The 27,087-nt window shown below is 36.6% G+C and overlaps 1 protein-coding gene across 2 annotated transcripts in view; it reads left to right on the top strand.

Annotated features, from left to right (window-relative positions):
* The window catches only part of LOC125225440 (transcription factor Ken), a 40,701-nt gene that overhangs the window by 6,876 nt on the left and 6,738 nt on the right, over positions 1-27,087 (top strand). For both annotated transcript variants that reach the window (XM_048129172.1, XM_048129171.1), the window contains exon 2: positions 26,416-26,598. In XM_048129172.1, the coding sequence (XP_047985129.1) occupies positions 26,423-26,598 (176 nt within the window). In that variant the 5' untranslated portion in view covers positions 26,416-26,422. The remainder of the gene's footprint in view (positions 1-26,415; positions 26,599-27,087) is intronic.

Raw genomic sequence — 27,087 nt, forward strand, 5'->3', positions numbered from 1 at the left:
CCTAGTAAAATTTAGTTTCGTTAATTAACCTACTGAATTATCAATGTTATCATTAACAATTAGTGGGCTAACTAGTTTATTCTGCGACCAAAATAGAAAAGATAACAAAGAATAAGCTAAACTACTAAATAAATTAAATACCTACCTATCGACATAATTTATTGCTACGTTTTGAATGAATTTTCTCACACTTCAATTAAATCAATAACCACCAAGTCGACTGACTATAACGTTTGCCTATTTATTCTAGCATCAGAAATTAACATATCTAATTAGAGGTATGTAGAAAAATGAGTGATATATTTGCATGTCAATGACATTTTATTATTTGGCACGTGTTCATACGTATTACCTAATTAAAAACGCGTAATAGTAATGTCCCACTCACCCCTGACCCTTCGTCCATTGATGAAATCTATCTCACAGGCCGATTCTGACACTCGACATCAGAATAATATTTGATAATGTTATTTATCTATCGTGCGTTTCATCCATGAGTTGACAATACGTGTATCGGAAAGTATAAAGGATAGCATATAACATGATGAATAATTCTCAGTAAGTACCACGGCAATTGGAGTTACTTAAATTAGTAGGATAAAATTAATCGTTGAATTTTGCACTAAAATTAATTCGGTTCTAAAGGTTTTCGTTATCTATTCTGTTAAGCATTGTCAACCATATCATACATTTAAATATTTAAATTCGCATTTAAAACTCATCTCCCTGTTCTTCAAAATCGATGATCAATGTTATCCCACAAATCAAAGTACATTCAACCAATCGGAACTAGGCCACTGTAGAACTATGCCATAGTGACGTTATAAATCAGACTGTAAGAAATCTCTTACTGCTTGTCATTTTGACATGGTTGTAGACTGGCCTAGGGTTCAAATTGGTTGACTGTACCTAACCCCAGTCTACCGGTTAGTTCGAATGGACCTGTCAGAATAGTCGAAGAAAGTACAAATAACAGATAAGTGTATTTATTATCTAAACAATGAGTGTATAGATAGCAGTGTTGTAATCGTAGTAGAATTACACAACGTGCATGATACTGTTTTTGAGATAAACGGAACTGTGTCAATGAAGTCTACAACGCTTAACAGACTACCTACACTATACTATACTCGTCTATATCTTTGATAACTAATACGCTTGAAATGTTTCGTCTAATTTAACATAATTATAGTTCAATTATTTAAAGTTTTGTTTTGCTATTATATATTATTTCATTGAAAAACATATTTTTATAATCTTATCATTTTGTAAAGAGGGATTCACAGTTGATTTAAAAAGTAAAATATTGATGTAAACATATTTACATAAAATATATTTCGTGCATAAATGCTAGTGTTTTCATGTTATAAAAACATTTTATGATTTACTTATTATAATTAGTGAAGTATATTCGATAATTATAATTCTTTCCTAATGACTAAATAAAAACACAAACACTTGTAGCTTGACAGATCAATTTAGAAACAATTATTTTTAAACAGCCATTCTATTTTTAGGGTTCCGTAGCCAAAATGGCAAAAACGGAACCGTCGAAAGTTTCGTCATGTCCGTCTGTCCGTCTGTCCGTCTGTCCGTCTGTCCGTCTGTCACAGCCGATTTACTCGGAAACTATAAGTACTACAGTGATGAAATTTGATGGGAATATGTGTTGTATGAACCGCTACAAAATTATGACACTAAATAGTAAAAAAAAGAATTGGGGGTGGGGCCCCCATACATGTAACTGAGGGATGAAAATTTTTTTTTCGATGTACATACCCGTGTGGGGTATCAATGGAAAGGTCTTTTAAAATGATATAAAGTTTTCTAAAAAACATTTTTCTTAAAGTGAACGGTTTTTGAGATATCAGCTCTCAAAGTCGTAAAAAGTATGTCCCCCCCCCTCTATTTTTATAACTACGGGGTATAAAATTCTAAAAAAAATAGAGGTGATGCATGCTAATTAACTCTTTCAACGATTTTTGGTTTGATCAAAGTATCTCTTATAGTTTTTGAGATAGGTTGATTTAACTGTAATTTTGGTTAAGTTATTGGTTTATTATATTTGCTGCTACGGAACCCTTTGTGCGCGAGCCCGACTCGCACTTGGCCGGTTTATTTATACCATTCAACTTCAAAGGCAAAAACGTTTACATAATTAGCCAATAAAAATAATCATTTATAAAAAGAACGGCTTAAATAGGCATGACAACCTTGCGGACGATTAGTGCGTACGATATTTATTGAATTTATCGATAATCTGACAAAAACTGGTAAAAGTTCGATAAGATTTACTACTATCAGATACTGTAGACGTTTTGATATGAGATTATGAAGCGTAATTTTATCTGTAAGTGCCGTTCGCCTCAATCTGATTGGAAAATAATCCGCCCAAAGTCCAATAAGAATGAAAATCTTAGGCCTAATTTCTTTCAATTGTGTAGTTTATTTTATTTTAATGCATTTGCATTCTATTATTTATTGTGTGTAAATATTAACAGAACGCATATTAATATTTACGCACAAAAAATAAAATTGATTTTATTTATTTTTAATACATAAGATACAAATTTTGAACTTAATACCTGAAGATATTCTCTACTAGCAGGTATAAAGCTAACAATTAACTCTTTTTTCATTGGGCATTCGTGTAAAAGAAGCAGGAAATAGAAGTATTTTGGTTTACGTTTGTAGCTAGATAATAAATAATTACCTATGTATAATGTATATACACTAATCTGAAAATTTCACTGACATGAAATGATCCAAGTTTGTCCTCAATAAATGAATTTATTTATTTACTGCTTCTAATAAAGTAATATTTTTCGATTTCATCATAGACGTAACTTTCGATATAAAATAAGTATTGAATGGACAGTTTAATAATAAAACAATTAGAAAACGGTTTTGTAATGTACTTTTTATCACCATTAGCTGAACTATCTCTGCTCGCATCCGGTTCGCATTGATATGAGCATTAATATAATAGAGATTAAACTAAATCGATTTTAAATCTAATTGGAAAACTCATATTTAGCTTAAAATTTCCTTAAATAGAAATTTGGAAAACGAGCTAAATTGATGTGTAAAATTGAACATTGGATTTCCTAATATACCTACTCAGTAATTTAGTATGAAAAACAATGAAAGTAATATTCTAAGTTTTGACTATCATGGATTTCCGCAAAGTAACGCCTGATTCCAATAAAAGTGTCGGTCATCGATCATCGATTACAAGAATGATCATTCCAATAAGTATTGGTATTGGTACTAATCTGCTTAAATACAAACCTTAAGTAGCTAAAAACCAAATAAATGTCTTTATTAATACCTATTAACTGAAGCTACAAAGTGTAAACAATAAAATATAATTTAATGTAACTTTCAGCGCTGGTAGCCTAGCGGTAAGTAGCGGCTCGCACCAATGAGTTTTTCGGAATTTATGTGCGAAATGTCATTTGATATTTGCCAGTCGCTTTTCGGTGACGGAAAACATCGTGAGGAAACCAGACTAATTCCAATAAGGTCTAGTTTACCCTTCGGGTTGGAAGGTCAGATGGCAGTCGCTTTTGTAAAAACTAGTGCCTACGCCAAATCTTGGGACTAGTTGTCAAAGCGGACCCCAGCCATTTGAGCCGTGGCAAATGCCGGGATAACGCAAGGAGGATGATGATAAATATAACTTTCAGCAATACGAATTTTATTTCCCGCGTCAGATCGCGCCCGTTGCGTATAAAATACTTGAAAAGACTGTACAGTTTGTAAAGGTTTATAACAAATATGTATGTATGTAAATACATATTTATTATAAACCTTTACAAATCATAGTTTTAGTAAACAATTATATGTATGTATTATAAACACTATATAAACGAAAGTCTTTACCAAATGTTTTGTTTAGACTGTTGTTTTATTATTTATCGTGTTTGCCTCTACGAATATGAAGACTGACTAACCAAATAATATACCTATCCAGCTAAAACTAAAGCAAATATTTAGGGTAAACCAATTAACTAGCAGATACTCATAAATAATAACCAGTTGTAATCTTTGACTGACCCACAAATTATCTCCGTCCTAAACTTATTTTAGGCTCCGAAATTTAGACAATATTGAGTTTGAAATGCTTACATATACCTATTATCTCATCATCCTCCTTGCGTTATTCCGGCATTTTGACACGGCTCATGGGAGCCTGGGATCCGCTTTGACAACTAACCCCAAGATTTGCCGTAGGCACTAGTTTTTACGAAAGCGACTGCCATTTGACCTTCCAACCCGAAGGGTAAACTAGACCTTATTGGAATTAGTCCGGTTTCCTCACGATGTTTTCCTTCACCGAAAAGCGACTGGAAAATATCAAATGACATTTCGCACATAAATTCCGAAAAACTCATTGGTGCGAGCCGGGGTTCGAACCCGCGACCTCCGAAACCCTATTATGTACCTATTTTATTGGATCTTTACTTTAAAATACATAATTAAGCAACAATTGTGGGTTCAAGAATGTTTTAAAATAGTCAAAAATATCAAAATAAAATAGTCAAATTGTAAAAAAAAAACTCTTTATTTCAATATTTCTTTGTCTATTTGGAACTTTCTTCATCTATGATTCATAAGTTTTGTAACTATTTTAAAATAAACAACATTAGATTTTCAGTCGTTTATATAAGTATTTACTTATATATTTGATTATTGTAAAGTATAATTATAGTTATTAAATTACATATTTATAATGTCACCATAACCCTGGTGAATGCTAAATAATTTTAACAAAATTATAGAATACAAATTTAATTATCTTTATTGCACACCTCAAACAAAGGTAAACAACACGCGATCTTATTGCCAAATATACTGCAATATATAGAAAAAGACCATAAAAGAATAGATTTGAAAGACAAAAATATCTGCTCCTAATACTTCACATTCAAGTAAATAGCAAAAATAGACTGTCATTGGTCTATTCCTAGTTTACCATTCTCAATGTCTCGGCGAATATCTCTATTTTTATGAGACGTGCCTATTTATAACGTAATTCACCTTACTGGCGCCTAGATATATTATCTAATATGCTTTATCTATCCTGTATAGCGAGTGTAATTTTTATAACCAGCAATAGGTACTTATGGAGGTGATCGTATAGCTGGCACATAACCCAAAACAATTACGCTATGTAACCTGCCCATCATATCCAGAAAATATTGCCGGTAATAAAAGTTACAGCCTGTTTGTAAACTAAAGATGACAAAAATTATTATATGATTTTGACGGCCGGTCTGGCTTAGCGGGTAGTGACCTTGCCTGCTCCCAGGTTTGAATCCCGGTATGGGCATTCATTTGTGTGATGGGCACAGATATTTGTTCCTGAGTCATGAATGTTTTCTATGTATATAAGGTCCTAATTTATTAAATGCAGATATTTTTACAGCTGATAGTACTCGGTCTCTGTAGTATATTAAACCGTGAAACATTATAGCTTTTACGATGTTTTTTTGGAGAAAACGGAAAAACAAATTTGCTACGTAAAAACACCCTGTTTATGTGATTATTAAATGAAAACTCATTGAACAGATTCTATTACCTCTTTTACGTACCACTTAACTGTAACTGGCCACTTCAATGACATGTGCAGTTTTCCCGCCGAACCTTTACGACATTTACAACAAACAATTGTTGACATGACAGACAGTGTTATTGTGACATGTGATAATGCACATGATGATTTTTTTAGACGAAATTATAATAAATTTTTTTGTTAGGAAAATGAAATCAAAAAAGTTACATGAAAAGATTTCTTAATTTATATTTAAAGTTAATTATTTTAATGTAAAGTATCATGTGTTAAAATATCTGCAACTAATAAATTAGGACCTTATATAAGTATTTGTATAGTAAATATATCGTTGTCTATAAGTACCCACAACACAAGCCTTCTTGAGCTTACCGTGGAACCGAGTCAATCTAATAATATTTATTATTTATAATGTATATACGTATCTATAACAATGACGTGTAGTTGGAATGTGGGTCTGTAAAAATGATTGCAGTTATTATGTTAGTATTTTATTTATTTGTGTATAGCATGCGTGATAATTTGTTGTAGGTAAATTCATAGCTGTATAATTATAATTGATCGATATTGTTATTCTATTCGTATCATATAACTTCCGCGTGGTTTTACGAGTATAGAGTTGGCCCTGTAGGTATTCATTTATAATTGTGACTATTGTATAATATGTTAATATGTATACATATTAATTTTATTTACCTAAAAACTATGGGTCATTCTGATCAAGGGGATGAGCTCTAAAAATAACATAATTATTGTCACTAGGTACTTTGAAAAAATACTCAAATTTAAAAAGCAGTAAGTCTAAATGCATGTCACAGATACTCCATTTTTCTTTTCATTGACAGAAGAAGATACAAGTTTTTTTCAAACTAGTGACGATCTGTTTTACTTTTAATGTTTTTTTATATATTTAAATATACGGATGTAATCACGTTAATATATCGTCACTACTTTGAAAAAAACTTGTATCTTCTTCTGTCAATGAAAAGAAAAATGTAATAAGTATGTATGGAATGCATATAGACTTACTGCGTTTTAACTTTGAGGAGCAGTGTGAGATACGAGATTTTTTCAAAGTAGTGACGATATCGCGTATTGGCGATGTTGCGAGTCATATGGAGACCCATCGTGAGGCATGAATGCTTGCGGCGGTTAGACTCCGTACACGGAGACGCGATATATTAACATATAAATATTTGATTTTTATAAGCATAATTATCGGGTATCTTCCCGAATTCCTATACGTTCCATTTCAGATAGAAAGCATCAATCGTCCTTTCGGTATTTCCAAGCTTATTTTATTGAATAATATTTAAATATTATTCTGAATAAATTTTGCGCAAAGTTCAGACGGAAAAACACTCTGTATTTGTTTAATATTTGTATCAATTGTAGTTGTTTGCCTCCGTCGCGTCGTTATTTCAATTTAGAGCAAATTTGGCAGTTATCGCTTACACGCGCTGGGAACCTAGATCTATCCACTTTGCACAAAGTAATTAATAAACTAGGGAACCTCTATCTCTGTTGTTATAGTTATTGGCAAACAAATATTATAGTTTAATGCTGGTATAGGTATTTAACTCCGTTGAGGTCGCAAATCCGATAGGATCTGCTTTGGTTTCGACTATTTCAAGGCGGCCCGAAAGCGGGTAATATCACATATATTGTATTATACATAATTATTTATGATGAGATTGGTGATGAGTATCGCCTTCGCGAACCCTCATTTTTAGGGTTCCGTAGTCAACTAGGAACCCTTATAGTTTCGCCATGTCTGTCTGTCCGTCCGTCCGTCCGCGGATAATCTCAGTAACCGTTAGCACTAGTAAGCTGAAATTTAGTACCAATATGTATATCAATCACGCCAACAAAGTGCAAAAATAAAAAATGGAAAAAAAAGTTTTATTAGGGTACCCCCCTACATGTAAAGTGGGGGCTGATATTTTTTTCATTCCAACCCCAACGTATGATATATTGTTGGATAGGTATTTAAAAATGAATAAGGGTTTACTAAGATCGTTTTTTGATAATATTAATATTTTCGGAAATAATCGCTCCTAAAGGAAAAAAAGTGCGCCCCCCCCCCTCTAACTTTTGAACCATATGTTTAAAAAATATAAAAAAATCACAAACGTAGAACTTTATAAAAACTTTCTAGGAAAATTGTTTTGAACTTGATAGGTTCAGTAGTTTTTGAGAAAAATACGGAAAACTACGGAACCCTACACTGAGCGTGGCCCGACACGCTCTTGGCCGGTTTTTTTACTTATAACATTATTAATAAATATTTGATTTTTCACATTATACTGGTCAGAAATGAGGTCAGATATGCCGTTCAAGAATAGGTTTCAAGCGGCACTGTCGCTAGATTTCAGTTGCTGTTTAAATCATCGGTAGAGATACTAAACATCTACAAGATGTAAAGATGATTATACGTGTATAATAATTTATGATTCTACATACGTATATAGTAATTAGATCACGTTATGATTCCATCGCAACCTCCTTCCAGGAAACCGGACATAATAACGATGAATTTATCTCACTCATTAAAACAGCTAGTGAAGGAAAACATAATAATATATTTCTGTTTATCGTATGCCTTCTTACAAACAACACAAAACATGAGCATTTTTTTAACACCACCATGGAATTCTTATTATTTAGTGTTGACTTTCAATCGCAGATGGACCCTCAAGATACAGATGCAATAAGGTCTTTCTATTTAAAATACCACGATAAATTCTGATGAAAAAGTCCTTATCGTATTCTTCAAAGTCAAAAAAAATGTTTATTGAATTTGTAACCTCTTGTTACTCAACAAAAGTTCATTATTTACAATAATTTGTACACGAGGGCTGGGAATAGCTTTTTATTTCAATTTGAAATTGCATCAACTCAAAGTTCAAAAGTATGTAATAAAGATGACTAATTATTCATAAGAGATGGGCCGAATATTCGGTAAATATTCGGTATTCGGCATATTCGGCAAGTTTTTCAATGTTCGTATTCGGCCGAATAGTACGGTTTTATTGCCGAATATTTAACGAATAAACAAAGTAAATAAATAGCGTAAGCTGTATCGTAATTCCCATGAATTACGATAGAGCTCCCCATAATATCCCATATAATGACATCCTATTTCAGGATTCTAATGACCAAAGGGGGTTAAAAATGCGTTAAATATAAGAACCTACAATAATTATGTAAAAAAGTAAAAATAACGTAGCTTAAGAAACAATAATCAAAATTTTCTTATGCACTAAATTATAGGAACATTAAAAGCCTTAGTTAGTACCTATTACCAATCATTGAAAAGTGTTTACCTCTAAGCCAGGATTTAAAATATGGTGGAACCGAATATTCGGCCGAATATTCGGTTCGGTAACAGCTGAACCGAATGTTCGGCCGAATATTCGTATTCGGCAAAGTCCGTATTCGGCCCATCTCTAATTCATACCAACATTTCCAAGCATTCGCCAGAATCTAGGTTTACAACATGAAACACAAACAGTTCTGAAATCCAGAATGCAAAGCGGCTCAATGTCGCAATCGGCACTTATTCCTTGCAGAGTCGACATAAACAGTTCTCGGAACTACGAATTTAGAGTCGAGCACTAGTACTTACGAAGTGTACAAGTCACCGACAATGTGTTTCGGCCCCGATCATTCTACTTTTTCAGGAACAGTTATTATATTTTTCTCGCTGGCGAGTTATGTAATAAATCAATTTTGTAAGCGCAAGCAGGGAAGGGAACTGTCGATTTTTTTATGCATATTCATATAAAAGTCGCATATTCATATTCATATTTTTTATTGGTAAAAGTAAATTACATGTCAGTGGTTACATTACATTTCATTGTGTCAAATATCAATCAAAATAATAACAATAGGTAGTTCAATTAAATGGTTATATAATACATCGTATTCACTGAATACATTAGAAAATGCGTTAAATGCTTTCAAATACGAATCAATTTTACATATGCGTTAAATGCATTAAAGTATGAATTAATAATATATTAAAATACGAATTAAATACATTTTTTTTTTTTTACAATGTTTGTGTGTGGGTCGATGACACCTTATCGAGAAATTCATCGATGGTATAACAGGCCATATTTAGTAATAGTGTCTTAAGTTTGTTGGAAAATGTGACGTCGCTGGGTGCACTTCTGATTGCGATAGGTAATGCGTTGAATAATTTAGCCCCCAACACACTGCAATGCAAGCAATTGTACAGAAGTTGAAGATTTTTTTTTTTTGAGAATTTAGCCAAAATGTTTTTAATAAGATGTTTACCGCCTTTATTGCATTAAAATTAATTCCTGTATACCTGCTGACCCTACTGTTTAGAAATTAAGTTGAGTATTTTTTATCATGAATGAATGTACTGTTTTGTTATTATATTGCCAGAAAAAGTAAGCGGCTGAAATCGTGTAGGAAAAGGAAAACAGCATTCCTTCATTGTATGTAGGTACCTTTATTGTATGACACATGAACCAAATAATGTAGTACCTAAAATAGGAATCTGTGGGCCAAAATCCTGAATAATGTAAATGTTATGGTCAAGCCGTGGTATTTTTATTCATAACGGGCAAAATTAAGAATAACTGAGTTGCTGAGATTATACTCGCAATTATTTAAGCTGATGTAATTATAGTCTAATAATTGAAGCACTTTCTCCATATAACAAAGCAAAAAATGAAATTAAGGGCGAAGTATTCAAAAATATTCTTCATTAAACAGTGTCAAAGTATAAAATAATGGCCGCCCTATTTATCGCTCTATGAATTTCTTCATTTTGTGATGTGACATTGGACTGAATTATAAACCCCTTATCAGGCGGAACTGTGGGCTGATTAGAACCCACATTGAGTAACTCCGGCACAACTATCAGGATGCCACATACGGAGGACCAGTAACATCATTTCGTTCACTTTTAATCATTAATAAATCACATTTTAACGATCTCTTACCTCACTAGTAGACCGTCACTGTCTATTAACACACATACAAGTTCCGATTCAATTAGTACGACAAAGTTTCGGCGGCACTCTGTGCTAGCAATTATACATTTCAGTACAAAATAGAAACTCTTTTAGTGCCTCTCTTAACACTGAACTTAATTCAAGGCCGGCTATTTTAGGATTGTAAAACTAGAAGCACAAAAAAGCGGCAGTTAGCTCATCAAGTCATCAGTACAAAAAGTCATTGTGTCGGCATGTTCAATAAAGTTAGAGGCCTGCCAGGAATCGCTCCCAGCCCTTTCTTGTTCCCGTTTGTACAAATTACCGAAGGACGTTCGAACTGGGTCACTTCGGAAATAGTTTATTGTTATCGGCGTGCGCACACGCGCGCGGCGTTCGATTTTCAAACGCACGCATACAAACGAGCCCCCCGCCTCATTTCAGCGACTCGCTTTATGATGTTCTATCCTCAAATCTTATTTACTTAACGGTTTTATCTCGCAACGGCTTCCGTTTGAATTCTAAATTCTCAAAAATCTAAAACCAACTTTCTTAAGGCCGGCATGTCAATAAAATTGAAAAGTCGAATTTATGTTTTCATAACATTAATTTAATGTCCTTACGAGTTCCAAAGGCCACATGTTTTGGTCTATTAGTTTTATTACGCGGTTACCCTTGCGTTGAATATTTATTATTTACAATCTAATGCTTTCGACAGGCCCTTCCTATTGCGTTGCCTATCATTACCGCCTGCATTACAAGGACTTTTTATTTTACTCGTTTTCATACGTCGAACTAACGCGCTCGTATTCCTCAAGCGTAATTACATTATTGCTGTACTAGTCGTTAAGGTTTGACATCAATATTAATGTACTGATTTCACGCCGTTTTCCGTAACGATCTTAATTTAATATATCAAATTGTGTGCTTGATCTTTTTTTAGAAAACAATAGCTGCGTAATGTATGTCATGTAACATTTAATTTGTATGTCATAGACAACCAATAAATCAGATGCCATCATCGGACCTTGACCACGCGGATAAATTAATTAGCGCCAGTTGTCACAGCGGTCATAAAAGTTCCCATCTCCTATGCATTCTGATTGTTCGCAGGTTTATAGGCAATCCTATCGCTGGCAAGTTGTAAAATAAGTTAAAGGCCTCAAGGCTTTCGAACAATAACGCACACACGGCCGCTGGCACACCGCCACGCGTCCTATAACCTGTACTCACAGATAACATAGACTATCAATTTGGTCTAGTACATTCACAACCGTACGAATCTGAGTTCGCATCCGGAGTAGGGCGAGCGTGTAGTGGTGTGAGGCACGCACACACCGACGTTTCCCACAATACCCCACTCTGTATTCCAATCATGCGCACGTGGTCTACACACACACATGTCCGCGCAGAACATAAACTGTAGTGAGTACCGAAGCCAAGAGATCGTGAACGAAAGCACACGCTTCACTCACTGATGTATTTTTAGCGAAATTCCATTCAGCGGGTAGGTCAGTTACTATTATGACTGAAATTTCGATAAGCCATCATCACCATTAAGACTACGACATATTCGTGCCATGGTTGCCAATTTTCTGTTTAGGTTACACTTCTCAATTATTCTTTCCATTATCTAATTAGCACCCTAAGTACCCAAATTCACGCTCTACAAACTTTACACATTTCTACTTTTCGCGTGCAAATTTATTATTATATATATATTATTCTCATAACACGAAGAAACTCTTCGTGTTAGCAGAAGTACTAAAATTTCTCATTATTTAAGAATCTAGGTCACTCACTGCATTTACAGGTGCATTGAGAACCGCTGCTATTGTAGGCCAAGAGAATTCGTTTTAGATAAAATTAATTGCCTAAACTCATAACTACCTTCTCACAAGAGTTACGAAACTGTCAACATAGTAAAGAGAAACAGTGAAGAAACACACCCTATCTTGTTCCACAGAGTTCACGCTTGCGCTTAAATTTACACGTTTAATCTTTACGTGACCGTAGAAAGTGTGGAACAATGCGCAGGCGATGTGTTACTCGTACTTGTGCTCGGAGTGTTATGACTGTGAGTCAGACTCCGGTGTAATCGCTCGTATGATTCAATATCCAGAATTACCATTTTAGAGAAACATTTCGTGTTTAGTTTCTACGACATTTTGCGTCGTTGTTTTGCAGTCGTCGCGGTATTACGTTGTTCGCTAACAGTATTTGACTATTAATTTCCAAACGGTCTAATCGAATCTATTGTTTTTTGTGTACACTTTTATTATTATGATAATCTGTATCGATTGCGTCATTGAATTATGGTGTAGCCTTCATTGGATACATATTGCGTCACATTCCAGCCTTTTTTGTGTGTAGCTAATTCGAAAACGGAAACTAGTCCACAAGATACTGTGCTTATCTGCGCACCCGCACATTTAAGGGCTTTTATTTGCTTTGGCTGATAAGTCTCAAATTAGGACAGAGATTGCATTGTGCCGGCACCGAAGTTCGCTTAAGCGTGTCTTCGTCAGTTTTTACACCACCGGCAAAGATGGTCAATAATCAATAAAAAGCGTCGGTATTTAAAAAGGCATTTCAAATATGTACTAGTATTGCGCTTGATATGAGTGAGTTGAGGACAAAAACCATGTTTATATACTAAGTTATGGAAATATTTTCCTTATTGGTTTAGTAATGTCAGTATTTCGGTCAAAAATAAATAAACCTATTGTAAACAGTACCTATATTATTCTTTGTTCGATTAACGAGGAATATAGGTAATAAGTTTATATGTTTATAAATTGATGGACTACTGCTCAAAATACATAAATGTATATTTTAAATCCTCATTTAATAAATATTTATAAATCAGCTAATATTATAAATCAATAATAATAATAAATATAATATTATAAATCAGCTGAAATAACGATTAAGCACGTCGCAGTGTTGCTTTCCAAATAGATACTTGCGAAATATAATAATATCAACAATAGAAAAATATTCTGCTAAGGACTATTTTAATCGCCTTCTGCAATTTTCAGCATTATCGAAGCTGTAAAGGTAAATATAGGTATAAGAGATGCAAAACACACTAAAATAACATATTAGCATGTCTCCACTACATTTCCTGCAGAAAATTTCCTAGAGACCTTGAATTTTCTGTAAGGCAAATAATAAATAGCCACTACTTCTTACAAGTCATCACTCAGCGCTAAATAGTAATTCCATATTTCTGACATGTTTTGTTATATCTGCATCTCAGTGAAGAGTGTTTGAAGAATATTTTGATGGTGATGAATCCTTTCAGGTATCGTTCACCTTGACTGAGGAAGACTATTTTTCGGATTATGTTATATTCACACCTCTCAGACTTTCCACAGAGACAGGGGAAGATGTGACTTTACCCGGGGCTAACAATCGCAAACATTCTGCAACATCTCAGTGAAAAACATTTCCTATAATTCTAAATCCTGACTAAAAATTCCACTACAATGTCACGACTAACATGAGTCATTTTAGTCGGTATCAGCCAGGTGTTACTTTCCGGAAACCACTTTGATTCAAGACCCCGAACATCACGACGCGAATGAGGTAACCTTTCGTGTGAGCTAATAAAAGTATCGCCTTTCAAATCGTTTCAATATATTCGCCATACGTACTTAATTTACAATCTTATCTAAAAGCAGAAACTAAAAACAAGATGTTCTTATAAATACCAGCAAGATAAAGAATAAATAAGTATTTCTGACCATTTAATAAGTGAAACATGAGAAACTCTTTCGAAACCAATGCAAAATCACCCCATAAATATAGAATGTAGAACATCAATAAAATTACAGAAATCAATAAAGAATATAGAATTAATATAAATATAATATCTAAAAGCAGAAACTAAAAACAAAATGTTCTTATAAATCCCAGCAAGATAGAAAAAAAATCTGACAATCTAATAACTGAAACGTGAGAAACAATTTCGAAACCAATGCAAAATCATCCAATAAACATAGAATGTATAACATCATTACATCAATTACACAAATCAATAAAGAATCTCTCGACATTGCCAAACTAGTCCAAGATGCTCAAAATACCCCAAAAACTCACGTAACCGTGATAGATGTAAAAGCAAGGAAATCAAAACCGAGCCGCGTTACGTCGGTCGTTACGTAAAACCTTTCGTATACTTTCTCTGTCAGCAAAATTTAGCGTGGCCATTACACAACAGTACGAAATGGCAGTCGACGAAATTTCATCATTTCGGCGCGGGAAGAGGCGGCTCGCCGAGTACGAGTGCTGTGATGAAACGTACGGTATTATGTATAATACTTTCACGATATGCGGTGAGGAAAGTAATTAGATCACGTGGGTCTTTACAGCTGCTGTTGCAATTTTGTTAAGCTCATTTCAATGGTATTTTAGCTCTTGTTTTGTTATGTACGTTAGTTATATCAAACAATCACTCATAAATACAATAAGAAAATAATTTCCTCATGGGAAATAATAAGCCATAGTTTCCGTTCCGTTGTCGCAAGTCGCAAATTTAAAGTGACTTTCACAATACTCCTTATTGATGTTCCCAAAATACATCGCTTCTCCAGGAATCGCTCAGGAAATGACGAAACGCGAAGTCATCAGTTAGATTAGAACTAACAAACCCGCAGTTGAAAGCTCAACGCGACATCGTTTCAACACGACTGAATGTAAAGTAAACATTAGCATATTATTATCCAAGTGTTACGAAAGCCAATTTCAGTAAAAGAAATGGTAAAGATTTTTATCCAAGATTATGCATGTAAGGTAACTTTCTAAAAACTGCTCGTGTGACCTTGAAATAAAACGCTATTACAAAACCGCGTGCCGCTCGCCGCGCCGGCCCCCTTCCTATGCAGCGGATCTACACACACACCAGCGCCTGCGCCGCGCACACTACCAAGCCACCCACCGTAGAAAGGACCGGTGAAAAATCTAGTCATACTACCTTTCAACACTTGAATGAACGCAAAGTATCGGTAGATTTAGAAAGAATTCATGAACGACGTAGGTACCTATTTAATAGAGACAATAAGCCACAATTGATTCATATAAGGCATTGTTTTCCCAGCTAGGTAGATAGGTACCTAACTACCTACATGCGTCAGAGAAAAGTCCGAACAATGCGTAGGTCACTAGAGGCCTCCATCACCTTCGCCGCACGCTAAACGCCTTATTATTCGGTTTTGAAATCATCGCCTTCCAAATATGTGAAATCCTTGAACGTGGTTATGTGGGTCATGACCAGGTCCCAATATGTTTCTCGTAGATGGTTTATTAGCATAGTTCTATGCGGCGTGCGTTGCGCAACACTGTTGACTTTCATCCTGAAGGTCAAGTACCATCCTATTTCAAAACGGACCTTGGACGCGACTCGCTCACCTCGGACAGAACAAGCGGCTAACGGAAGCGATCTTCCATAATCGATAGAAATCCAATGTTATTAAAAATTTTATAACCGCTTACGGCTGTATTGTAACTCATGAAGCTAATAATATATGTAGGTATTATTTAGACATCTGAACAGACAGCAAGCACCTACCGAGACAAGGTCAAACAATTTCGCGCCGTGAGAACCGCCTTATGTAGACGACTTAATTCATCATAATTTGCAATAATAACACAAGAAATATTCAAATGGCTGCCTACAATCAAATCCGACCTTTTCCTAGACACGTTATTTATAAAATGTCATCTAACTGCCGCAGTGATCGCAAAATGTCGAACACGAACTCGATTTGTTTCCGAGCCGTTGCGAAAATGTGGAAACATGCCGGGGGCAGCGAGAGCATCAATCAGTCAAGCATTTCTAGAAAGGAATCTGTCCTATGCGAGTACTATGCTCGTACTCGAGATCGATCTCTTTGACCGTGACGATCCTTGACAAGTCATCGTCAATTAACGTCACTGTTACGATGCTATTTACTTACTGAAATAGGCCTGACTCTATTTAGTTTACAATTGCTAGTAAAGCATATTTACAGTACAGTTGTTTGCAGTCATGTTAGCGAGTATCTGGCACAAGGGATCGATCGTCAATCAAACGCAAGGTGAGAGTGTAACTGCGGAGCTATTTTAGCATCATCGAAGGTAAAACTCATTCGCGCTTTCGGCCCAAGACTCTCTCGAGGGTACGACGCCGTTTATAAATAAATACATCTGTCAGTTGCCAACGAAGCTGAAATTATAGTTCATGTTTTATCTAATGCAACAATAATTCTATGAATTGTGGAGTAATTAAAAGTGACATAAATGAAGATAATTGCAACAACCATTTACTTCCTATCAAATAGATAAGTTACTACTTATTATATTACTTAAAAGCAAATGTGTATGATAAAAAAGGAAATATTAAATATGCATAATCTACATGCGTGTATCGATTATTTAAATTCAAGTGACAAGTCGTTATGGTTTCATATTATCCAATTATTACCGAGGCAATGACAGGCTTGTAACAGTAACTAAATCCGACCACGTTGATTGACAAATATTATCATATCGATAACGATCTCGGGCATTCGCATTTGATTATGTTATTAATTCGGACAGTTCCGTAATAAGTTAATAACACATTTACAACGCAAAAGAAATTATCGTCGATAACCTTATCGACCGACGATTTTCTGCCGACGATAGTAAACAAAGCGGTCACATCACAACATCATCTCGTGCGCACAAAGCAATCCGGAAACGTGTGAAGAATTTCGATAGGCTTACATAGCGAGATAAAAATGCCAAGGATGGACAGTCGACTCGGCGTGTCGGAGTGGTCGTTATGAATGGAGTGGCATTTATTGTGAGCTGGTTACATTACATAACGTTTGTGTGATGGTGCCGGGGCTGGCTCCACATTTCGTCCGAAGGCCGCAGCACAAAGCGCGTGCGGCGTATCGCTCGCCACGCGCGCCCCGCCGTTTCCTGTTTGACAACTATCCACTTACATCACTATCGCTTTCTGTCATGCTTTGAGGCCTGTTAGAAGCTCGGTAAAGGGGTCTTGTTGCTAACTAGAGGTACCTTTGTCATTGAAGTACTGCCGGCTCTATTATTACCACTTCCCGATCTCATAACAGCGGATTCCACCGTGTTAATTCATCGCCTCTCGTTTTTGTTGCATCATAAAATCATCCAGCGTGGTTAATTATGTCATTAACATTTCGTTGTTAATGAGGTTGTCGATTTTGTCGCAAATTGTGATTTCGGGTGGATTTAGACTGATGACAGACGGTTCAATTTAGCCGATCGTTTCAGTTGTGCAAATAGAGCAGAAACCCGTTCACGAGAATGTAAATGCGCCACTCAAATAGGATTTTCTGCGATTGTGGCTAACCAGGCCGGGCAGGCCGCGTGTCGCGCTCATCGGGGCATGCTGATCAGCCTGGATTCTAGACAATATAATTGTTTACAACATTCTTAGTGCCTAGATTTATTGCTTTGTTTATGAATACATTAAGCATTATAATAAGCGCTATTAACTCTTAACAACCAGTTTCTACAGATTTAGTTAAAGTGACTTAAATAGAAGTGGAATTCGCTGTGCTGGTGCTATTCTTGGCAGGACCCGGTGAGGATGCATCAGTCACGCCCACGACCCTACAGGCGTTTAGATTATTAATAACCGCCTCTATGAATGTAACTCGAACATCGGCCAAGCCGTTTTAGATGGACTTACACTTGACCTCATTCTTTATTTAAATACAACTGTATAAATACTTGTCACCATCGATAAAAGGTAATGTGACGTCGCCAAGATTAGAATACCTCCTTTAAATTCCAACGAGAATGCGTTTAGATTATCAAAAGTAGGGACTTTTCTCGAACGAATTGCGATATTCAGATTCTTTAAGAAAGTTCTGTCTGAAACACAAAGAGTATCTTTTAGGTTGTAGTATTTTAGTAAGGTACTGACGCTTTTTCAGTTGCGAATATCCACAAACTATGATAATTGATTATCGTCTGGTGAACTGTAATCTTGTTTGCTACCGATGTTTTACAAAGAAACAATTTAACACGAGGTATTCCCGCAAAATCAACATTCGAACAGCAAACAAAGCACTCTTTAAAACAGATTGTAAATGTCCTTGACTAGCACATGTGAAATGTAATGTAAACATTAATTGTATCGAGAATATTACTTTTATAAATTGCATATTTTCCATTCACCTCACGACTCGAGCAAACAACCGTTTGTATGTACTGCGTACACGTGCCAGACATTCTACTTGGCTAGTAGGAAACCACAGAGACCTAAAAGTACTTAGTCCTGTTACATATGGTCGCTCCATGCATATTGAATTGACTAATCCACGTCAACTTGTATGACTTGAGTCATGTGTGATCAAAAATCGTTTGTCCAAACTTCGAATACTATTTAGTACTTACATGTATAACAGAGAAAAAAATCTCGAAAATTCGGTTCAAGCTAAGTTAAAAACACAAACAAAAGGTTAAAGTTAGTACTAAACAAATATTCATGTACGCCCTTAAGGTCGTAACATACATCGCTACATTTTCAAATATGTTCGAACTGTAATAACATTCAACGAGTGATTTTCACATCTGTACAGGTCGATTAAAATCCATCACGTAGGTATGCACTATGCAATGACTAAGAAATAAAATTTAATTTAATGAAACCACTTGAGGCATTTCCTTTGATATATCACATGGAATTCTAGAAACGGGGTTCTCCAGGGTCAGAAAAACTCAATTGGCTCCTTCGGTGTTGCTTTTATCCAAAGGCGTTAATATTTTGGTCTTCATCGCATAAATAAGATATCCCACATAATTCAAATTTCGTATAGTTTATGCGAAAATAGATCAAAACACTATATAATAAACCTATGTACCTACTTATAGATTGTTAGCATAATGAGACGTTATGTATCGAATAGACGGCTTTGTTCCCCGTTGTGTTAATTTCCCTATACACATGTAAACATATACGTATCTCATGTTTGTATAAGCTGAAGCTTCGCTTTCTGCCTCGTTACGCATTTCCACCGCCGTGCGAACTACTTTCGCTTTTCCTTTTCGATGTAACCACTGCGATATACTAACGCAAATATAAACATAACACTCATAATTTTCATTTGCGAAATGTTTACCTTGTAAGGAACTTGATTAATTGGAAATTGATTGTTCACTGCATCAGCACTAAAAGATTTTCTTTATTCAAGTCGGCTGGTGATGAATTTGAATGACAAATATAAATTTAAATAGTATTCATTTGGATTTGTTTTGTTTGCCAAAAGAAATTCTGCCTTATTGCAATTGAAGGTAAGGAGCCTCCTCCGAGAAATTCACTGGGTTTCTAAGTTTTTACAATCTTTGTAACAATCAATGTTTCAATTTTAGAATCCTTCGCTTGCTCGAGTGCGTTACATTAATTTATTGTATTAATAACAGATGGGGCTTAAGAACAAGTATGAGCTGTTTAAAATATGTATTTAACAGTTTTTACGTAAATTGGAGAAGATGGAGAAGGAAAGCGGACCCTGGCGCTAGGCCGGGAAAAAGCTAGGTTTTTTTTTTATAAATGGGCTTACTCTTGACCACAGACTAGCCAAAGGCAAAGACGTGGCCTACGATGGAGTGATCTCGCCCAGAAGATGCCTGTCCACTCTTGAAGAACACTGTTGAAGAAGAAGAACTGTTTTTACATAAACCGCCTGTATTCTCTAGCTAAATTTTCAGTCTTACCAAGTTTAGTCTAGACCAACACTTTCGATTATTACCCAACTAGACAGCGAAAGTGTAAACTTTTTCTCAATCTTACGCTCCAGTAGACTTGTGCCTTGTACAATTTCACTTGCAACACCGGCATCGCAACGTTTCGTACAGTTTCGTAAAACACGACCGCCGTCAAACAAACCTTTATTGTATCCGGCGTTTCACACAGTTAATTGTCATCTGTAAGAGTTGTAAGTTTTTCAACGTTTAGCATGTATAGATTACTAGCTTTTGCGTTTGCGTTAAATCCGAAAATTGCGGAATGCTCCATTCAAACTTCCACCTCCCATTTTAAGGAAGTGGGGGGTTAGAAAGAGACAAAAAGTATCTCTCTATGCCTTGAACTATCTCCACTTAAAAAATCAAAGTCGCTCCATTTTGCTGTGAAAAACGGACAAGCAAACAGAGACAGATTCTGGTAATATTTAAGTAATATTAGGTTAAGTATAAGTTAATCTGGATTTATTAGCCTCTTGAACGCTAATCCTATGTACAGTATATTGTGTGTTTACATTGCAATGTCTTGTCCGCGTTTGTGTACGTATGTACGTCTTTGGTACTCACTATGTCAAAAGATGGTTTAATAACTCTTACTTTGGACTTTCACCTAAAGATCGTGGGAAATATTTACATGGTTCAAATTCTGATATTAGGTATAATCAGATTGTCCCGTTAGGGAATTCTTTCAACGTCTGACGAAACTGAACGAGTCAAATCGTGTGTAGGTCATACTGAAAAACTATTTTTTTTGCAAATGAAGACATGAAAACAGCAACCACAAAAAAGCTATTTCTAAGAAAACCTTCAAGACTCAATAATCCAATGTGTACGAATCTGCAGTAAAACTGTATACACTCCGTACGCGTGAAATGGCCGCTTTGATCTGCATTAAATCTGCTATAAATAAATTGCTCCCAATAGCTTTGTGTACCGATAAGATGGGTGTAACCATTAGATAAATCATAATAGGCGCCTTAAAGCTTTATAGAACAATTATCACATACGGTCGCAATTCTCTCTACTCCTAATACGGTGACATACTCTCATAAAAACCTTAATGGCTATCTAGAATCGCTGGATCGAGTAAACGATTGTAATGCTGCCTTCTAGGTCGCTACGTGCTTAATTAGTGTGGGCAGCCATTACCTATGGCCGGCGTTTCTTTTATGAACTAGCCTTGGCGTAGAGTACCTCCGCAGACTCCGCGGCGAAGCAAGTAATACAGTCTACGCAAGCATTTGAAAAATGAAGGCAACCAATGGCGCTTGCGCTCTTTTGTCAGACAACTTTGTCTTGAAGACTGATGCGGTAGCGAAGATTTTTGTTTTATCTCAGACGGATGGCTGTCATATATCCGGATGTTCTTCAATATGCGGAAACAAGGAGCTTAGGTTCACTGTAACAACGACTCACTAAACTAAACATTTACCACTTTTACATTTTCTAGGCTTCGTGAAGTATTGTCGTTCGTCTAATAGACAAGTTGTCTGTGAGCCTTGGACTGCACACTTGATTCTCTGACTGATTGATATAATTTAATTATAGCTCGTAGCAGTTTTGTTTTCTTCCTGATCTATTAATTAGCTTTTTTGTTCACTCTTGAAATGTGTTGAATATAATACGAATCTGCACTTGACTTATTAGTGACCATTAAATAAAGTCATTAACATAACAGTTATTTCGTAACGCCTTTTTCAGTTTTTAAAAACAACATTACTTAACCGAATTACCTTCAATAGTCCAAATTGGCTGGCGACAATCCAAAGAGATTGTCTTTTAAGTTTCCTGAATTTTGTTTATCAACTTGGTGAAAGTGAGTGTTTTCAAGTAAGACGAAGGCCGATCGTTGATTATAGAGCACAGACCAACCCCTATAGACATCTATTACAAGACGACTCGCGGTGGCCAGCCTTCCTAGTATTTGCACTGATATAAGCGCGGGCGCTCGCCGTGCCCGATCAGTATCGACCAAGTAACAGACCCGAAAGCAGCGCGTGTTTTTCGCACAAAAAAATTGGAAAAGGGTATTTTGATGCCTTAAAGATGTCCACCTGTAGTGTGAAATGATGTGGAAAGGTAACAAGAAGCTCAAATTTAAAAACAGACGGCATTACATTCCACAAATAAGTCTTATTTATAATTTATTCAGAGCCGGCATAGGTCAACTTACATTGGCCACTTACGCGTCAGTAGAGGGACAGTCATACTTCTGTCCCTTTTCATCTGGCGCGACTGCCCGCCGTCCTTGAAACGGCCAATCACAGCGCGCTTAACACATTCCCCGCCCGCTCCTCGCACCCCAAACACTGGTGACTCGTATCGCGAACCAAATATACAAGACTGCCACTCTATAGGAGGTTCTCTGTGAAACAGAATGCAGCAGTGAGAGCAATTACTATTAAGGTTTTTATTGACAATAACACCATCTATCGAAAACACTAAAAACTATTATTAACTTTCTCCCGCGTATCGGCTTTGAAAGTGTTGCGCCGCCAGATGGCGATAGTAGACAGTTAACTAGACAACAGATAGATGGCGCTAGTAGTATCTTCGCTTGATTTGTTATCATATTCTTTGCCTTAGATATAATCGACGACATACATGAACCATCATTGTTTAACATGAATGTATTTCGTAACTGATTAATTACGATGAAAATGCGTGGCAGAATATAAGTTCAATGAAAATAAAAGGGAATGTCTTGGCCTTTTCCTCTATAACACAGAGAACCTCCTATAGAGTGGCAGTCTTGTATATTTGGTTCGCGATACGAGTCACCAGTGTTTGGGGTGCGAGGAGCGGGCGGGGAATGTGTTAAGCGCGCTGTGATTGGCCGTTTCAAGGACGGCGGGCAGTCGCGCCAGATGAAAAGGGACAGAAGTATGACTGTCCCTCTACTGACGCGTAAGTGGCCAATGTAAGTTGACCTATGCCGGCTCTGAATAAATTATAAATAAGACTTATTTGTGGAATGTAATGCCGTCTGTTTTTAAATTTGAGCTTCTTGTTACCTTTCCACATCATTTCACACTACAGGTGGACATCTTTAAGGCATCAAAATACCCTTTTCCAATTTTTTTGTGCGAAAAACACGCGCTGCTTTCGGGTCTGTTACTTGGTCGATACTGATCGGGCACGGCGAGCGCCCGCGCTTATATCAGTGCAAATACTAGGAAGGCTGGCCACCGCGAGTCGTCTTGTAATAGATGTCTATAGGGGTTGGTCTGTGAGCCTAAACCTTACCTAAAGGAAAAACTCTTATGATTCAAAATTGGAATTGTTTACGACGTTGAATCTTCACACCTAAAGATACTTAACGTGTAACTGCAATGTAAAAGGAATCATGCAGTAAAGGTTTTCCCTGTTTATAAATGTAATGTATTGGAAGTACTTACCTCTTTTAAAATCTACAAGTTACCCGCAAATACGGAGCACTTAAAACCAATTAAGTACCTTGTCGTTTTGGGCGCAATTTAAAAGTCTTGAAAGTTACACATTTGAGGTTTTAAGCGATAAAAAATATTTCAAAAGGATTAAGCCGCGAAAACATGATTCAAACATAGTTAGTAAGTATTAAGCTATAAATACGTAGGTATTAACTTAGTGCGGAGTATATGTATTGGAATGCTTAGGTACCACCAGGTACCACATACTAGCATAAATAAGTTATTCGTAGGCGGTTCATCTTGAATTTATATAGCCTTAGCAAGGCTAAATCCAACCTACGAATATAAAAGAATATCTCATAATCTTTATGATAATTTTAATGTTACAAATAACATGCTCCGAGCATAACTTTAACATTATGACGTATTAATTATAAAACACAATAATAATTCATCTCGTTAAATTTGTGTAGCGGCTATTAATAAGAACGTGACCTTCAATTAGAGGCTTATTAAGACCAATTCGGCCCACATTCATCGCCTCAGGAAAACTCATGCGCACACGAAAAGATTATCTCACATCTACCTACTGCTTACTCGTAATTCGAATGACTTCACGTTTCCCGCGCTCAAGGAAATGTTACTCGGTTCTCTTCTTTGTTCTCGGCCGTTTTTCACAAAGGCTCATTAGAATACCTCTGTATAAAGCTAGCGCTCAAACTTGATATCCTAGTTTGCATATAATTATCGGTTTTACACAATTGCGGTATTATCCGCATAATTGTACGACAGCCGTGAAAGGCCGATACGTGTCGACCTCGCGGCTTTTACCCGCTCGAAAACCTATTTTCCTTTCTAACTAAGCAAAAAATAAATTGCCTCAAACGAGCACGACGAAAACGTATAACCTTCGAAAATAGATTGAGTCGGCACTCATCCTTACAGCGATCTTCTCACTTGATTTACGTGTGAATTTATTCAATGCTTTGTTAATCGGTCAATATACCGCGACCTTGTCAGTAAAATGATTACAAAATCGTGACACTACGCACTCGGGATCGTTAGCATGCGCGAGATCGTTCCGAGGACCGACCGGTTGCAGTGTTTATGTTCAAATCCCGCAATTAAATGTGACTTTTGAGAAAACGGAGGAATAACGCAACACCAACAATGAGCCGCTCTTGTGACCCCGCGTTTGCTAAACGCCACACAATGCTAAGAAGCGCTGCTGATCGTCTTTTAAGCGATCTTGCGCTATTGTTGTTAATGGCACATTGCGTTTATCGAGCCAAGGTCGCTTGCGACAGACTTTCTAGCTGGGACTTCTGTTTCGGCGGGCCTAGAACACACCAAAACCGTCCGGGCTCATTTAAATTCTCGGCGCCTCTTAACCTTTGTAATTTGGTTAGGAAACCACTTGAATTGTTTAGGTAATAGCCATTGTGTGCCATCTTAGAATAGTAGGTAAAATCGATTTAAATCCGATGATATTGAAACGTTCGTAACAGTCCATTGGTTGCAACCTTGTTTTCCTTTACACTATTTTCAGTCTGGCATCGAATGAGATCAATGAACCGAAGTTATGAACATCGACGTTGGCATGATTTCACTTATTCGTGCTGTGAATTACACAATTTGAAGGATCACGAAGATTCGGAGCTCTCAGTTTAGCATTAATGAGCATACACGTTTTAATTAAAGGAGATAACGGCTATTAAATTGTAATATTACGTTTATTTCTCACGAAGTTACAATAGTTTTAATTGTCGCAATGGTTTCACACCATTTTGATAAGTATGTCGGCGACGAAATGTGCCTTATCTCGCGTTGAAAATTTAATCTCAGCGCCGAGCTTCAATCTCTGATCTTTCTAAAGATAACTGAAGTACTTAACTGTTGCAAAACCGGTACCTATTAACCACGTCGCGAGACCCAAATTCACAGATATGATCTAAAAACATAAATTTGTCAAAATTTTGTCGCAACGACATACATATAAAGAACTAGTTCATTTTCATAACGTCACGTTTGCATGAATTATTTTCCTTTGCCTATTTCTAGACTTTGTGGCTTTCTTGCGACGTAACAATTACCTGTAGGTCATCATCATCATCATCATTCGCTTGCCCTTATCCCATTCATTTGGGATCGGCGCAGCATGTCTTCCGCTGCCATACCTCCCTATCATCCAATAAGTATACCTGTAGGTATTTCACCTATAAATGAAGATATTTCTAAATATCACAGCTTGGCAAAAAAAGTAGCTAGAAATGAAACAATTATCTTTTTATCATAGCAACACTTACTTTTCTAATTCAAAAGTGCCTCAATAGTTGCAACATGTAAAAAGATTTACAAAGACGGTGGCGCCCCTATTCTTTTTGGCAGGCTATAAAGGCGTTCCTGCACTAAATACATTTCTACATGATACTTGTGGGTAGTAAGCAAGATTATATTCAAAGTTAGTTTCTTGTGGACACGACTTTGATTCATTTAACTGAAAATTTTATCATAGTGTGTATTTTTCTGGAGTTTTTATGAGGTCCATCAAATTCGGATTTTATGATATTGATAGCAGTAACGCATAATCGTAAGTCCCACTAAAAACGACATGTCGCTGTATTTCGTCATATGACGCAGCGCTGCTAGTGCGAGAGCCACATGTTTTCAAGTCCTGTAAACTGTTTATTTGCCTAACCTTCTACTCCCTTCTTTCCAGTGCTGGAATGATGGGCGAGGGGCTGCTGACTCTCACGTACGGCAAGCACCACGCCTGCATCCTGAACGAGGTGGGCGCGGCGTGGCGCGGCGCACGCTACTCTGACCTGGTGCTGGTGTGTGACGACGCAGTGCCGCTGGCCGCTCACCGCATCGTGATGGCCGCGGCCAGCCCGCTCATCAGGTAACTAGACCCTGCTAACCCTTCATAAGAAGGCACATTAGCACAAGCCGGCCTAGCCGAATGATAATCATTGGCGCTAGCGTCAGTCTATTGCGTCAGTCTACACCGTCTGGCTCTGTCGCGCCAATACGGAAGAGCGATAGACATAGCTACGATTTGGCTATCTAGTTCAGAACGCCCGGCTGACAACTTGCTGTCCCTTGCTGATCATCGAGATGTGGAGCAGGCGGCCATCCGCTCCTGATTAGTTTTCTTGTTTCTGTCAAGGTACTCATGCTCCGCGGATACTGATGCTCGCGCCATGAGCTCATGAGCTTTTTCACTCACCGACTGTCATACATGAGCGTGAAGGAACCTAAGCTCTACGCGCGTGAGTTAAAGTTAAAGAAACACAGTTTTCTCCCGCTGGTCGACCTATCTAGGTATTAATATATTACGTACACAGTTTCAGGTCGCTTTTGATCAATTAGACAATAGTTTTAGTTTCTC

This window comes from Leguminivora glycinivorella, chromosome 4 (assembly GCF_023078275.1).
Source record: "Leguminivora glycinivorella isolate SPB_JAAS2020 chromosome 4, LegGlyc_1.1, whole genome shotgun sequence".
Lineage (NCBI taxonomy): Eukaryota > Metazoa > Arthropoda > Insecta > Lepidoptera > Tortricidae > Leguminivora > Leguminivora glycinivorella.